At 50.2% G+C, this 16,397-nt stretch overlaps 1 protein-coding gene across 2 annotated transcripts in view; it reads left to right on the forward strand.

Annotated features, from left to right (window-relative positions):
- The window catches only part of GLI2 (GLI family zinc finger 2), a 51,852-nt gene that overhangs the window by 25,012 nt on the left and 10,443 nt on the right, over positions 1–16,397 (forward strand). For both annotated transcript variants that reach the window (XM_078598088.1, XM_078598090.1), the window contains 8 exons: positions 2,987–3,195; positions 3,679–3,945; positions 6,837–7,050; positions 8,010–8,181; positions 9,107–9,220; positions 9,662–9,820; positions 14,248–14,397; positions 15,559–15,723. In XM_078598088.1, the coding sequence (XP_078454214.1) occupies positions 2,987–3,195; positions 3,679–3,945; positions 6,837–7,050; positions 8,010–8,181; positions 9,107–9,220; positions 9,662–9,820; positions 14,248–14,397; positions 15,559–15,723 (1,450 nt within the window). The remainder of the gene's footprint in view (positions 1–2,986; positions 3,196–3,678; positions 3,946–6,836; positions 7,051–8,009; positions 8,182–9,106; positions 9,221–9,661; positions 9,821–14,247; positions 14,398–15,558; positions 15,724–16,397) is intronic.

Genomic DNA, 16,397 nt, shown 5'->3' on the forward strand with positions numbered 1-16,397 from the left:
CTCTCCATGCTGTCGCCATCTCATGATCCTGCAATGTGACAATCATTTTTATTCATCTTCATCTTTATTCTTACGTTTTGTATTTTCAACGCTGCGATATGGCCGGGAAGGTAAATCATGTGAGTGGTGTCACAGTGCACGCGTCTCCTGTTCACCCTGTGACATTGCGACTGGTTCCAGGATCATCCCAGCTCTAGGTTCATGGATCAGTATAGGAACACCTATTGATTAACCAGTGCTGGTGGTACACGCTCTGAAATTAAATTACCCAAGCATCTCCGTGAAAGTTCCTCTTGAACAGGAGTCTTGTATTAATGTGAACTATTTTCGCACCGTACGTAGCCAACCACGATAGTTGGCTAAACATAAAAAGCAGTTCTCAAGAAATGAGATTTCAAAAGAATCCACAAGGCTTTCCTGAATACAGAAAACAGCGTTATCATTATATGGTGTGCTATAAAGAAGGACTGTTGCCTTAAGTATCACCTGTGAAATATTTCTATATTATTTAAATAATTTTTTAAATATATTTTATTTCTATATATCCTTTTAAGGCAGTATTATTGATGAACGTGTTGGGCTGTTTTTGTTGCTAAACTGGAATTGGTATGGACAGAGTAGGAAACGTGCAATGGGAGAGTACGTCCACCATGGAGATGAAGTGATGCAATCCGCTCGTGTGCAGTTGCCAGGTGGATTGTTGCATTGGGAGTGCGTGAGTGCATGACAGATGGCAACGGCTTGGGGAGGCCATGATACAGCAATCGAGATATCATGGCTGATGATGAACAGTCTATGCCAGGGGTCAGCAACCTACGGCTCCGGAGCCGCATGCGGCTCTTTACGGGCTGCTTCTTGACAATATGTACGTATGTACAGTATGTACTCAGATGCATTGCGGCTCTTGAAATACTGAATTTTGTACCGAATTGGAAAGAAATGGCTCTTCTTGTTATTTTGGTTGCCGACCCCTGGTCTAGGCTGTAGTCTAAATGAGATATTTTGGGCCCCATTCTGGCTCAACTTCTATACCAACACGGCTCCCACTTAATTCTAGATTTGAAGCTTTCGTGACTGCAAGGATTCATACTCTTAGGTTTTGTCGGTAAAGTCAGGTAGGTAAAAATAAATTAAAAGTTAATAAAAGTAATAATGGAAATAAAATAAAATAATAAATCACGACTTTTCGGAGGCAACACAAGTCTCCGTCATCAGGTGGGACCGTCACTTGATGCAGTAATTTCAGCTGTGACGGTCCCACCTGATGACGGAGACTTGTGTTGCCTCCGCAACGTCGTTATTTATTATTTTATTTTATTTCCATTATTACTTTTATTAACTTTTAATTTCTTTTTACCTACGTGACTTTACCGAAAAAACCTAAGAGTACGGCTCTCACTGGCCGCGGAGATGAAGGCCCCATGTAGCCTCACGTAATAGCCTTCAGCAATTTCGGTCGGTGTCAAAACGTCCAATCAAACTGTGAGGCACAAATCTGGCTGTCACTGCCGTGGGTTTCCAGGCAATTTCCGACACGGGTCAGAAAACACGGCCCGTGACTTCATCCTAACATCGGGTGGAAAGAATTCCCAACAAGAGTCTTTCTTCAAAGTCGTGCCATTTTTTTCAAAATATGTTTTTGAAAAGTGTATGTGAGGAATGTGACTGTGTTGTTTTTGGTGTGCTCACAAATGGCATTTCTACGGATTCCATGGATTGGCGATTTTGAATGCTGCTTCACAGTGGCACATGCGTTGTTGGAAATTAATATAAAAATGCTTGAAAGAGTATATACCAACTGGAGCAAAATATGTTAATCCGGTTTTAATTACCCTTGGAATATTTTCTGCTCAATCTTAAAAAATATAATCCATCTGCCACACGAGTTATTTTAATATGACTACTAATAATGTATAGCCCTTTGTTGGTCCACTTCAGGTTTGAAGGCTTTCCCATGCCCTGTCAGTCGTGGGCATTGCTTGACCTTACTTCACCACCCCGGTCAGTGCAGGTTGTAAAGGTGGGGACGGGAGCATAGATATTGGCCCATTGTACAGTACAATAATGGATTTTGCTACATCCGCCCTCTGCTATCACACAAGTTACATACACGTCATCAGCCACCTATGCAAGCTACGATCCAGGCTGCAAAACCTGCTTGGCTTGCGAGATCTGTCGAGACAGGGGGAGGGCCTTTGGGATGATTTAGTCGCAGGCGAAACGCAGCGTCACGCGACGCTCAATCGATTTCACTCGCTGCGACCTCGTCTTTGTCACCTGGAGCTGCGTCGCGATGCACGGCCTCTCGAGCTCGTGGCGTCCTCCTCGTGAAATCTCGCGTTGGAAGTGTGAAGGTCGTTGTCGCCCCCGATGTCCCGAAGTCCCGACTGCGTCCGGCCACCCCCCTCCTCTCGTGGCGCTGTGTCAGCCGTCACCGCATCGGCACTCGACTCCTGGCCAAGAGCCGGTGTGGGGAACCTGCTCCCCGCAGCTGCGTTGCGTGCGGGCCCGCTCGCGGTTGCCACCTCTGAGGTGGAACAAACGGGAAGGTGGGGTGGGAAGAAGAATATCTCCACAAATACCCGACGAGGGGAAAACTAAGTGGACATGCGTTGTCGTGAGTGGTGTGTTATTTTACGGAACTGACAAAAAACGGACTTTTAATATCCCGGAAAGACTTGGATATTATTCAGGACAGCTGCCTTGACAAGAGGACCATCCTGGAAAAACCAGGACAGGTGGCAACCCTATGACCTACGGGCACATGAGGCCAACTACTTCGAAATGGCCGATGATTGATATTCATCCATCACTATGGAAGAATATAGCCACACCAATCGGGTACCGGAGTGGAATATTGTTTCGACCTGGCAAGGGCTCCTTTAGAGTTGGTCAACGCGCTCCTTGTTTTTCGCATTTAACCCCCCCCCTCCCCTGCTTCCCTCCCCCACCTCCACTATCTCCTCCCCGGCGGTCATGGCGGCAGGGCCCCCGTGATCTCGGCGAGCCCGGTGTTCCCGGACGTGTCCCTCCTGCGCTTCTCTCCGCACCACGCGCCCGTCCTGGAGACCCCGTTCAGCAGCGCCCATGCGCAGGCGCTCGTGGGGCCCTATGTGGACCAGTACCTGCGCTCCGTGCATGGGAGCCCATCCTTGTCTGTCATCTCGGCTGCCCGGGGACTCAGCCCCGCGCATGGTAGTGTAATTGCTCGCTCGCTCGCTCACTTAATGGTTCGCTTCCTCACTTGCACATTCACTAACTCGCTCACTAATTTGCTTGCTCACTCGGAAACCCACTCATTGTCTCAATCATCCACCCACCAACTCACCAATTCACTCACTCACAAACTGACTTGCCAACTGGCTCACTTGCTCACTCACCCACTCAGTTACTAACCTGCTTACTTGTTACAGCATACACTCGCTCACTGACTCACTCATGAGCCCTCTCACTCAATCATGAAACTTACCAAATGACCCACTTACCTGCTCGCTCACATGCACACTCATGCGTCACAGCCCACAAGGGCAAGAGCGGAAGGTTCCCCTTCTCTCAATGTCTCCTCACCTGGCTTAACGTAAAGAAAACAAACGCTGCCGCGACATCTCGTCCCGATCTAGGTTGATGATTACGCCTGTGGCTCATCGACGCCCCCCCAATTTCCCTTCCTTGCGCCAGCCCCCCATGACGGCCTGAAGGAGCGAGGAGCGTACCCCTTCCCGACGCCGCCGCCACCACCCCCGCCGCCGCTGCCGCCACCACACCCCGCGTCCGCCAGCACGGCCGCCGAATATTACCAGCAGCTGGCACTGATGGCGAGCCACGGGGGGGCGGGCTACGCGGGCGGCTTTCTGCCGCACCACGCCGCTGCTGCCGCCGCCGCCGCCGCTGCCGCCGCTGCTGGACCGCCCCCCTCCACGCTCGACTTCATGCGCCACCTGGAGAGTAAGACGCTGGCTGAGCCCCACGGATATTTTCTTTGGCTCCCGGCCTCGTTTAAGACGGGCTTTCTCAACTCCAGGCCTCACGATCTCCCATGGTCCCTTGGCCGTACGATGACCATGGACAAAAATAACTCTTCATCCATTGCTGGACAAGGGCCTCCCCACTTTGTGTCGGTCACGGGTGTCGGTCACGACCAAGCTTCACCTCGCTGATGAATGATGGTTGCAGTAGGATGGCGGCCCAGCACTGGTTCAGATATTGCTCTCCACTGATATTAGCAACCGTGGCCCGGAATCGAACTTAAAGTTACCGGGTTCATAGCGCAGCGCACTAATCATTGCGCAACTGCTTCACAAATATGCAAATTATGCTAGTTCACACTGTACACACCTGATAAGTGGTAATCAAAGAGAAGGCCATACCGTGGGTGGGGGAGTGGTGGTCAAGAGGACTGGGGTCGAGAAATAGGGGTGTAGGAGACACGCGGCGGTGGTGGCGGCTGCTGATTGTACACAACGGGCGGAGGAGGGTTGTGCTAATCTTTCACCGGATTCCAAAAGCTATTTCACGACACTTCCCCGCTCTTGGATGTCGGCCCTGCTGGGAGCCAAGGCGTTGATCAGTCCGCTCCAAATTATTAGTCTGAATTTATGAAGCATATAAATGCGACTGCATCTCAAAATGCTTTGTAAACCAAAAAACATGGGCATTATTACATTCTGGTGTATAAAGATGATTTTTAGTATTTTGAATGAAGGGGAGGAGAAGTTAGGAGGAGCAGAGTAGATAACGGTTTCATCTCTGTCGCCAAAAGTTTAGTTTTTCCATGGAATCAGCTGAGCAGGAAACAATTCCTGGGGAAAATTACTTCTGTGCCGAGCGAGACTTTTGAATTGATGGTAGCGGTCAGTCATAGGCAGACGGCAACGAGGTCTCATAGCCTGGACTTTAAATCAAGGGTCTGCCCTCCTCGTGTAGTAGGTTAATTGCCACCACCAGCCCAGTCAAGTAGAAATTACCGTAACGATTGCTTCATCGCTCCAGGGAGCGTGCATTTCACAAATGAAAATGCAATTTGTTATTTTAGAATTATTTAATCCTTTCAACCTATTATAACATTACCATAAAACAAAGGCAAATATTATACACTAGTTTTCGGCGGACCCACGATTTTTTGGCAAAGACTATTTGGGCGGGTAATAAATTATCGTGAAAAATAAGCCAATGTGGCAGGTATGTGAAGCGTGGCATTTTGGAGTGCTTGGCGCTGCTCTCCGTGCATAACCCCGTGCATTTCTTTCTGTAACCAATCACCTCCGAATAGCGTGTTCCTGCCACGAATTTGAAATCCTTAATATTACATCCATTCCCCGCGTGACAGGGTCATACATCTCAATCTGAGCGAGCAGACGCGTGGCCTGCCTTTACCCGCGTGCATATAGTCGCTTGGCAAGGGGTTTCTTCCCCCCCCCCCCCCTTTTTTTCTTTTCGGGGCAAGGAGATCGGTGGAGACGTTGAGAAGAGGAGGTGGCGTGGGAGAAGTGGTGGTGGTGGGGGGCGTTGGAAGGTGGTAGTGGGGGGGTGGAAGTCTTTAGGAGTGGTGGGGAGAGGCAGGCGTTGAGTTCGGCTGAATTACGCTGAATTAATGATGGAGGCGTTCAACCGCTGCAACGCGATCGTAAATCAAGTGGTGGGGGGGGGGGGACCGTGGCGCGGGAATGCCGGCGAGCAGCCTGGAGTCACTCAGCCCGGGTTAGCTGACGTCGTTATTAATACAATGCAGGTGGTGCGCTCTCTAATCGCCCCTCGCATTCCCGTGGCCCGGCGCAAGTCGCTGGGACCCCGGGCGCAGCGGTGGGAACGCTTACCTTCGTTTGTCATAACTCGAGCGCGCTGCGTTTCCCTCGCGGAGTAATCGGTTGCTGGCACAATACCGCACGCCGCAATGCGTGACCTTAGCTCGCAGCACTCGCTGGGCTCGGCCCGCAGGGAAAGTTATGATGCAAGATGATGAATGCATTAATACCGAAACTAAATAAACGTTATGGTGAACATAAAGGCAGGAGTTGATGATTTGTGGGTCAATTAATGAAGTTGATAAAAAGCGAAGTTATGAATTGAAGAATAAAAACCAAACAATTATATTTAAGTAAAATGCGTCTCGTTTATTCAAACTTATATTTAGTTTTACATTTCAATATAATTATCAAGAGGGAGGATTAGCATTTAATAAAGGCAGGAGTTGATAATTTGTGGGTGAATTAATTAAGTTGATGAAAAGCAAAGTTACGAACTGAAGAAATAAAACCAAATCAATCTAAGTAAAATGCCTTTTAATTCAAATATATATTTAGTTTTACAATTATCAAGAGGAAGGATTTCCATCTAATAAACCTTTACCTCTCCTAGCAAAAGCGTCACCAAGCATCAGGGCTCAGTTTTCACGTCGGTCCTGTTCAGCACATTTGGCAATTTACATTGTGGATTAAATTCTAAATGCAACCAACCGCATGTCTGGACGCTGTAGGAAACAGTGGGATATGCATATCGCGTGTTCAGAGACGTGGATTTATATTTATTTATTATTGATCAAATTTGCAAACGTTGTGTCTTAAGTGTATTCACATGTCGGCATGTGTGGGTGCATGTGTTTGTAAGTGTGTGCACATTCGTGGCTGCGTGTGATTATACGCGTGTTCACACAGTGCTTGTGCGTTTTGGTGCTTGCACGCACTTATTTGTGCTCCCGTGTGTTTGCGCGTGTGGCTGCACGTGCGTGCGTCTGTCCGTGGCTGTGGGTGTGCGCGCGTGGCGTGCCTGCGCGTTCTTGCCCGCGCCTGCCCGCACGCACGCAAGCGTTGACTGCCGCCCCCTGAACTTTCCGCACGCAGTGGCATCGCGCTACTCGAGCCCTCGCCCCGGCAGCATCGGCGCTCGGCTCAGCCGCAAGCGCGCGCTGTCCATCTCGCCGCACTCGGAGGGCAGTCTGGACCTGCACGCCATGATCCGCTCGTCGCCCAACTCGCTCCTCGCCTTCCTCAGCAGCTCGCGCAGCAGCTCCGCCGCCAGTGGCTCCTACGGACACCTGTCGGCCGGCGCCGCCAGGTGCGCTGCACAGAGGCAAAGTTCTCCCACTGGTTTAGCCGACTTTGGGCTGGCGGGGCAAGTGCTGTTAGCGAGCCCCTGGTGAAGGCCGGCACAGTGCATGAGAGGGCACCACGCTTGGCCACATGTTTCTCCGCAGCGCTAATGTCTCAACTGGTCCCGCCCCCTCCATATCCCCTCGCCAATCTGCACTTACCAGTGTGGTGAAGTATGGTCACACACAACCACCATGAAAAGAACAATATGAGGAGGCATTCGTCCAGCAGTGGATTTCTAGAAGTCTGTAATTTATAGAAAGATATTTAGATGTGGGATGCTGCCATCATGCAACGGTTGGCACAGAGGTATCATCGTTTGCAAATCCCCCTCGCCCCCTCGCCCACCCAGCAGTACGAACAGGGGCTACCACCGCAGCTCGTCGTGTCGGTAGATCGAGTATGGTGGGGTACGGTGGGGTACGGTGGGGTACGGTGGGGTATGGTGGGGTATGGTGGGGTAACGTGGGGTAACGTGGGGTATGGTGTGGTATGGTGGGGTAACGTGCAGGCTCCCCGCCACCTCTCCCAAGACGTCTGGTCAGGAGACGGAATACCCTCGCGAAGGGCGCTCTCTCTCGAGATCTCTCTTGTGGAGGCCCTTCTGCCAGCAGTGGCGTGATTAATAGCCGCCAGGGCTGGACCGCCTCTATATACAAGTGGGATCATTCACAGGCCTTCGCAGTCTCATATAAACCAGGTTGTCACGTGCAGCGACTTTGACAGGCTCGGTCCTGGTCACCAGTTGTACGATAAATCCCGGTTTTCACTTCAGTCAAATGAACCCGCGGATCTAAGGGGCTAAAACGTATAAACATATCGGATGATTGATATGCGGGCGAGCCGCTCTTCGCAGAGCGCGCAGGAATGCCACGTCGCTAACCCCCCCCCCTCCCGCTCCTAATGCGCCGACTCTCGCCGCAGTCCCAGCCTGGGTTTCGCCCACGCGGCCACGCCAGCGGCCTTCCATCACATGGTGAGCCGGCACCGCTCGGCCTTCGGACACACGCCGCCCCTGCCGCACCACCCGGCCGCCCGGCACGCGCTCACTGGCCTGCCGCCGGCGCCGCCCGGCGCCTGCTCCGAGGCCATGGAGGTAGCGAAGAAAGAAAACACGAGTGTGGAATTTGCGGTTGAGTGTCTCGAATTAATCCGAGTGTGGGAACCGGCGGTCGACCCGGTGGGTAAATATATTGGTGGCGAACGGATGTCTCAAGACCCGAGGGGGTGGGGAAATGGTGGGGAGGGGAGGGTGGGGGGGATGGGAGAATGCGGCAGACAGAGGGGGATGTAAGCAGTTGTAATCTTTATAATGAGCAGGTAAATCTTATCAATATTATAAAATATAAATATTGTAATTTTTTATATTTGTTTCAATCGTGGCCCTACCCGCCGCTAATGATGAATGGCCACTGGTGGGAACGTATGCCCAGACATTACGTAGTAACATCCACCGTCATATGTCAACCCACAGGGACCTTCCTGGCACATTCCACCATGTGAGTTTCCCTTGCTTTCCCCCTAGCCCTTGACAGCAGTTGTCAGTCGCTGCTGCCAGGAGGCCCATGACTGTGACCTTGACCTTCTCCACTCACCAAGTGCTCACAACAGAGAAAAGCAGGGTCAACCACAGAGAAGAGAGACACATGACCACAAAGTCCCAGCAGAGAGACACTGATGGACGAGGTCAATCATAGAGAAGCTCGAGACACACAATGCTCAAAATGCCGTAGTTGGTGCTTCCATATCATGCATGCAGCCACACCACATTTTACTGTCCCAGAGTAATATGAAGGTTTTACACAAAGTCACCCCATCGGTATGCCAAAACCTTACAGGGAGTATCATTAATAAAGGATTTGAGTTATAGCTTCATACCACATTTATTCGCTGCGGCTCCTGCTTGCATACGACGTGGCGGCGCTTGCAATTGCTCTCGGCGTGACGATGATGACATCGTCCGCACTGAGCCTCGTTGAAGACCGGCGCTCGCCTCTCGCCCTGATATTGGTGTCATGCAGAGCAAGCCGAGCGGCGAGATGGCGGTGAGCAGCACGGGCGACCCGCAGGCGTTCACCAAGCGCTCCAAGGCCAAGAGCGAGGCGGGGGCACTGGCCTGCGCACGCGCTGCACAGGTCAGGCCACGTCCACAGCGCGGCAGCTGGGGGTGTCCAACTTGCGTACGCTTCCCGGTGGTTATTAGATTCCCAGATGCAGAGTGACTCGTGTTTACACACCGCACCTGGTATTCATTTCAGTGCGAGCTGACCTAGGGGAGACCCAGACTGAATCTCGCGAAAGCTGTGTACACCACAAATTTGTGTATTTGTTTTTTTATTTCGCGGCGGTCACGAATCTAACTCGAGTAGCCGGGTTCATAGCACGGTGTGCTTACCACCGCTCTATCCATCGCACATGGACATTCAGATTCGGACATGGGCAGCAGCGCACGTGAACACCATATTTACGGCATCTCGCCGCACCTCGGCGCACATTTCCAATTACCTGCTGTCCCTGGCCAGTGTGGTCATATGATCGCTAAACCCTGCCTGCCCGTACGTTATCTTCGTCTGCAGCACCAGCAGAGGATGCAGCAGGAGTTGGAGCAGAGTGGACAGCTGGAGGACGACTGCGATCGCGACGAGCTGAAGCAGGAGCCCGAGGCACTGTACGAGACGAACTGCCGTTGGGAGGAGTGCGTGCGCGAGTACGAGACGCAGGAGCAGCTCGTGCACGTGAGGCCCCGGCACCGCGCGCCACAGACCGCCGAGACCGCCGAGACTGGCGAGACCGCGATTTGCTGCGGGAGGGCTCTCCATCTGCGTTGTTCTAATGCGCCACACAACATATTTGGCGCGTGCTGGCAGAACCACGTGCCGTCTTATTTCGCGCATGTACATGGCGTCTTGACGTTATAGCCTTTGTACATGACCGCTAACGTGTATCCTGAACCTCGTATCAACAGCTCTTGCAAGTCTAGTCTGTTGCTATCTCATCTCACTCTGTCTATGGCTCAAAGAGCCATATCTGTCAGCGGGCTGCAGCTCAGCGGGCCACTTCAGGAGCCTTAGTGCGACCGGGCCGACACCCAAACGACTTGCTGTACTTGAGAGCACGGTTTATGGTTCGATTCAAACTTAGTGGTGCCGGCTCTGTGCTCTGACCCCCGAGCCATTTGGCTACCTAATTCTTTAGTAATTTTTTTATGTAACTCGACAGGAGCCCGGTACAGAGCAAAAAAACCGTGACCACGCAGAGAAGGGGCACACAAACTCCACAGACAAAAGCCCAGGGCTCAGTGCTCCTGGGTTAAGGAAGGGGGGAAAATTGGGCTCACTGGCCCATCCAGGTGGGGACCGCGAGCAGAAGCATGAGAGTTTATATGCGGAGGATAGAATGGTGGGGGGGGGGGACAATTTTCAGATAAAAAAAATGGACATGATAATACGAGCCGCGTCGAACTTGACCCATAAAACTTGACGGATGGTGTTAGCAGTGCTAACACCAACAGAGGGCAGTGCATAAAATGCATTTGTTGTACTGTTCGTTTATATGCTTCTGCATCAATGCTCCTCCACTCAACCGACAGCATGACGGGGGGAGCCCAACATCTAGCAGTGGATCACAAAACGAGCAGTACATGTAGACGCATAGGAAAGAAAAAAATAAATACGGCGGATAACATTTTGGGCATTGGCTCTTTCTCGGAGCAGTTACTGTTTAAATCTGATACGCTGTTTACTGTTTGTGCGAGGAATGCAATGTCTTGAAAGGCACATGCCCTCGTCCCGCACTGTGCCCTGCACCCTTACGATTTCTCACCGCAAGACCTTTTAGTGCGGTGGGGAGTATGGGAATAGTTTCGTAAATTAACTGTGTCAGTTTTTCCTCTCGTTTCCGCGCTAAACATGGAAACCTCGCTGATTGCGCCGGTGCACATTTCTGTACACGAGGTCTCGTGGGACCGCCACTATTAGTGTTCTGAATATTTATAGGACTACATGGGCACTCTGATACACCAGGGACATTGTGAGGAAAAAAGTATACACATTGGGTACATTTTCCTTGGAGAGAGTTTAAGGCAGGATTTCGGGATTTCAAATGGATTCCAAGAAGACTTGAGCTTTCTTGTTGTGATGATGGTGATTATCATTCTTGTGAATTTATTTGTACACTGTCGTTTATAGAAGAAGAAGAAGAAAAAAACTGTCACGAGCGTTTTGAGTCGAGCACTTTGAAGCACAACACACAGGCAAACGGCATCCTTCACTCACTTGCGTAACCATCCAGTCTGAAGGCGGTGTAATCGCACCAGGGCCAACAGGTCGGAGGGGTCACAGCACCTGGCTATGAAGATGGGTATTGATGGTGGTGGTGGGGTGGGGGGATGGGATTGCCCAGGCAGCCCCATTTCATTCCTTGCGCCAGGGCCCATGCCAACCACGCTACGCCACTTGCCTTCCCTCCCATTGCCAGTTCCCCAACTCTCAGCGAAAAGCACGTGGGAGGCTGTTTTCTCAGGTTTCTGCGCCGTGTACACACAGTGCCATCTGCTGGACACGATCCTCGGCGGAATGAAAACAAACGGCAACTTCGGAGCGAAGTAGAAACAAAAGCCGCCGCGCTGTTGTGTCACGCTCATTTGTTTTCATTGGAAATATTCAACGCTAGCTCCTGCCCACGGGCCTCCACGCCTGCAGACACTACGTTACAGGGCGAGCCCTCGCGCTCCCCCCGAAGCCCCCTGGCATTTTAGGCGTTCGCGTCGGTGACGATTTGTCACCCGGGCAGGCATCAAATGCAAGTGTTGCCAATTCCATAAAGCTGTGAGGGTCGCCAAACAAACCCTCAAATGATCGCTCGGCAGACCTTCTAAAATTCGTCAGAAATGTCATCAGACAATGCAGCAAGTATTACATATCGTAAGCTGGCGCAGGACCCAAAATACGCTCTATGGAATCGCTCAAAAATCTGCATGATGTTGCAGAGAGGCGCTAGATTTATCGCTGTAGTCACTTTGGCAAAAATTCTCAAGAGGGAGATGCAAAAAGTTGCTAGATCTAGCGAAAACATTGCTGAGTTGGCAACACTGGACACAGTGAGTCGAGACTGTCCGCATACATGCACAAGTGTGCGTTTCATGGTCTCACTGAAACTAGGCAGATTAACACAAGGAAACGAGGCCGGGGCAGCGAGGGCGAGACCACTGACCTCTGTCAGCCTCCCTGGCGTGTAAAGCATCATTGGCTGTAATAACGCAACACATGAGCCGACCCCTGCCACCCCCTGGCTGCTCAACCCCTGGCTGCTCAACCCCTGCACAACACGCATCTCCCACGGAGAGGGGGTTAAAAGTAGGGGAAATTCTATTTTCAGACGCTTCTGTCACTGCAGATTTGCCAAATCTATATTCGGCTGTACCTCAGCCCAGAGACACCGTCTGCATCCAGGCCAAGTGTGCCACGTTTAGATTTGGAAAATCCACACTGACAAGACCTCAAAATAGATCGGACCTGCTTCTACACAACCCAGCTCCCACGCATCCTTGACGAGGGGTTTCACATTACGAGCCCGGTCGGAGTATGATCTGCCACTCCGTATCAGTCGGTTCAATTGTCCCACCTTTGTCAGATTGGCAATCTAAACTTTGGGCACTCTTTTAAATGATTAATTCACACCCTCCAAGTCTCTCGTCAGCGCCGTGCCCCAGAGCTTCTCGGTAAGAAGGACCCATGCAAGCGGTGGTGATTTCATAATTACCGAGCGAGCCCTGCCAATTGAGCGGTGGCGAGCATGGCCCCCGGTACCCGCTCACCGAGTCTCAGTGAGAGATCGCACAGCCCACAGGCTAATTTGTTTTTTGGGTCACTTGCTGCGCCCAAGCCAGCGGAGTCGAGTTACGTGCGCAAATGTGAAATTGTTTGGGAGCGAGCAGCACCCCCCACCTCCCCTGCCCCCCACCAATCCGCTCTCCCATTCATCCCACTGTAATTACCGCGTGCCGGTCAGCTGTCGGCAGTTTTGTTATGTAAAGGGCAGTGCGCTGACAGTGAGTGGCTTGTGGGTAATGTTACAGGCAACGCAGGTTTAGTCTCAGATTATGTTACCTAATGTTCTTTAGGGCCGCACTGAAGGCTGCGCCAATTTTGAATCTCGAAAAGCGTGAACGATGGTTCCAGAGCCCCGGTGTTCAATGAGGAAAACGCTCCGTTGGAACTTCTGGTTTCCATTGGCGCTCTTTGAAAACCGGTTACTTCCTCTAGTAACATTTTTGTTCACGTTCAGGGTAATACGGAACACCTGGGCACAGCTTGACATGGTCTGCGGCAACACACTGGGACAGAGATTGTGCACCTATGCTGTGGATCGAGATGAACAAATGGAAATAATTTAATATACTAATCAAGTAACTTATATGTGGTCCCTTCCAATTCACTGTGCAATCACCTTATGAAAATTACCAAATGTTCTTCATTAGCAGCCTCGTCATGTGAGCATCGTTCCTTTTTTTCATGTCGGGTTGAAGCTATGCATTCTGCTGCTGCTGGCTCAATGTTTTAATGTTCTCCATCTGCTTTCTTGTGGCAGGCGATCAAACTAGAAAGTCAGATTGGTTTTCTGTGCGTGAATGTGTGGGTGCACACAGCCATCAGTCATAAGGTTCTGAGCATTCACTTTCTCCACGGTGACCTTCACGCAGAATAACTCTCAGCACTGAATGCTAATCCGTCAGTGACGTTTGTTGTCACAAATGTGCCAGAAGCTGTTGGTCAATCAATCGGATTTTTAACTACAAACAAGTCACCTTGAATGCATCTAATCTCGAAAACGAAACAAATTGAAGCCTGTTTCGTGCTTGTATGGGAGACTGCCTGGGTGGCCAAAGGATGGCTTTACATAAATTCTTGAATCTATCTGTGCACAGCTATGAGAGATCCCTTCCATATTCGTGGTGGCTTTTTCTGCATACTCCATTTTCCTTACACCTCCCAAACACCCATCTCTTGCATGGGAAATCTCGTTAAGGTGGTCCAATCTGAATGCAACTTTAGTATCAAGTTGTGTTGCTGTTAGGCACTTACCCTGTTGAAAACCGGTCAGATTGACTGCTCAGAATGCGCAAACGCTGACACCCCATCGTCCACCCTGTCCCCTCTTGCAGCACATCAACAACGAGCACATCCACGGGGAGCGCAAGGAGTTTGTGTGCCGCTGGCGCGACTGCAGCCGGGAAAAAAAGCCGTTCAAGGCGCAGTACATGCTGGTGGTGCACATGCGGCGGCACACGGGAGAGAAGCCACACAAGTGCACGGTGAGATGACGGCGCTGCTCACTTGGCATGCACGCCTAGTTTAGGCGTGCAACACTTGAACTAGGCCTGCACGCGTGAACTAGGGGTGCCACGCTTGTTGTAAGTGGTAGGCTGTCAATTGTTGAACCCTTTTACAGCATATCCATTTTCACAGTAACAAAAATTGTGGCTATATTTGAAAACGAATACAGAAAGTAGGTAAGCGGTAAAAGAGTGTTTAAATATCGGCAGTCTACCGCTTATGGTGTCTTGAATATGGCTGGATGACTTGCAGTGCATAAGTCCGTGTCCACGTGAAATTGCCAAGAAATGGCTTCAGTTGCTGTGCAAACGATTGCTAATTGCCTATGTTGAATGTGGTTCAGTACGCGGTCAATAGTTATTCGATGAATTGTCATGATCCACGCAGGCAATTCGATTCAAGAATATACAGCAGTCTTTTTAAAATCTAATTTCTACCATGTAATTTGTATTGTTTGTCTGATAAGTTCTTACTTTTCACTTGTTAGTACTATCATCCAAAAGCCATGGTAGCACATGATCATTTTAGAATATGTATATAGCCTAAACAATCTGTTCTCACATTCGCATTTCAATGCGTGTAACGTGAGCATAAGAATCAATCTCAATCTATGAACATGCCGAGTAGGAACCTTGATGGCCAGAAATGTGTGTGTCTTGCACCTATGCTTGTGTAGCGTTCAGAAAATCGCACCAAGAAACGATTTCCTTTCATTATGCTGACACGGCAAGAAGAATAAAATGAACACGCATTACCGAAATGATGAGACGGCATTCGTGACTGTTTATTTTTAAATCCTTTATATTAAGTTCACTTGCTTGCTTGCTTGCGCGCTTACGACCGTGCAAATATATCGGTCGTTTTTTAACCCACTTCCCGTGACCCAATCGAGCTGACATTTTGCACACAGACTCGTTGTGCGTGACAATGTATTTTCGTGAAAATTGTACACTTTTAGGAATTTTTTTTTATATTTAATTACCAATTGCTTAATGGTGGCAGGCAATCATCTGACCCATAGGTGGCAGCCATCTCAAGCCAGAGGACGAGAGGACTCTAGCCGCTACGCATATAAAGGATTTATAGTGAAAAACTTTGTTTTTACGGGTTAATTTTTTTGTTGTCGTCGTCATTGGCAGTTTGAGGGCTGTGCCAAAGCCTACTCTCGCCTGGAGAACCTCAAGACACACCTGCGCTCACACACGGGCGAGAAGCCGTACGTGTGCGAGCACGAGGGCTGCAACAAGGCCTTCTCCAACGCGTCAGATCGCGCCAAGCACCAGAACCGCACGCACTCCAACGAGGTGACTCCGCACACCGACGCCAACGCCTCTTCAAAACCGTCGGAAACCTTTTCACGTTGTTAGAACCCCGGCGTGCCAGCGTCATGGCTTAATTTCAGCTGGGTCTGGTCTGGGTCAGCGACCCGGATAATATTTCTGCACAACACGAACTATACTTGTCGCTATGTGGCTCTGGTCGCTGGGCACGTGCCACCCACCTACTGCAGGTCTGCCTTTGGAAATATGCGGTGAGATATTAAGACCTGGCTGGTGTCTCCGTGGCCGGCACTAAGTTTAACACGGAGGCTTTCGCGACCAATGTCATCCATAATACAGGTTTCTTGGGTTAGATCAGGTAATATATAAATGTGTCGTTAAACCCGCACTAAATCCGTTATGCTCACGTGATATGTCCAGATGAAGCGAAGCGTTCGCTGTGATGTTGATCCGGACAAAGATTGACGACACGGCAATATCTTCCACTGTCAAAGAGACACATGGTGCCGTTGATAATTTCCCTTTAAATTTTAAGTCATGGTTTCTATAATGCTTAGCGTTATTTGTTGTCCATAATCAGCAATATGCGGTCGTGGTTATTAGAGGTGTAATGATGCATTGGTTCAATTATTATAATAGTTTTTTGAATTTTTTGATTCATCATGCATGCAATTGAATTGCGAATTGCACGCGTTAGA

The sequence above is a fragment of the Lampetra planeri genome, chromosome 10, assembly GCF_965212315.1.
Source record: "Lampetra planeri chromosome 10, kcLamPlan1.2.h2, whole genome shotgun sequence".
NCBI lineage: Eukaryota > Metazoa > Chordata > Hyperoartia > Petromyzontiformes > Petromyzontidae > Lampetra > Lampetra planeri.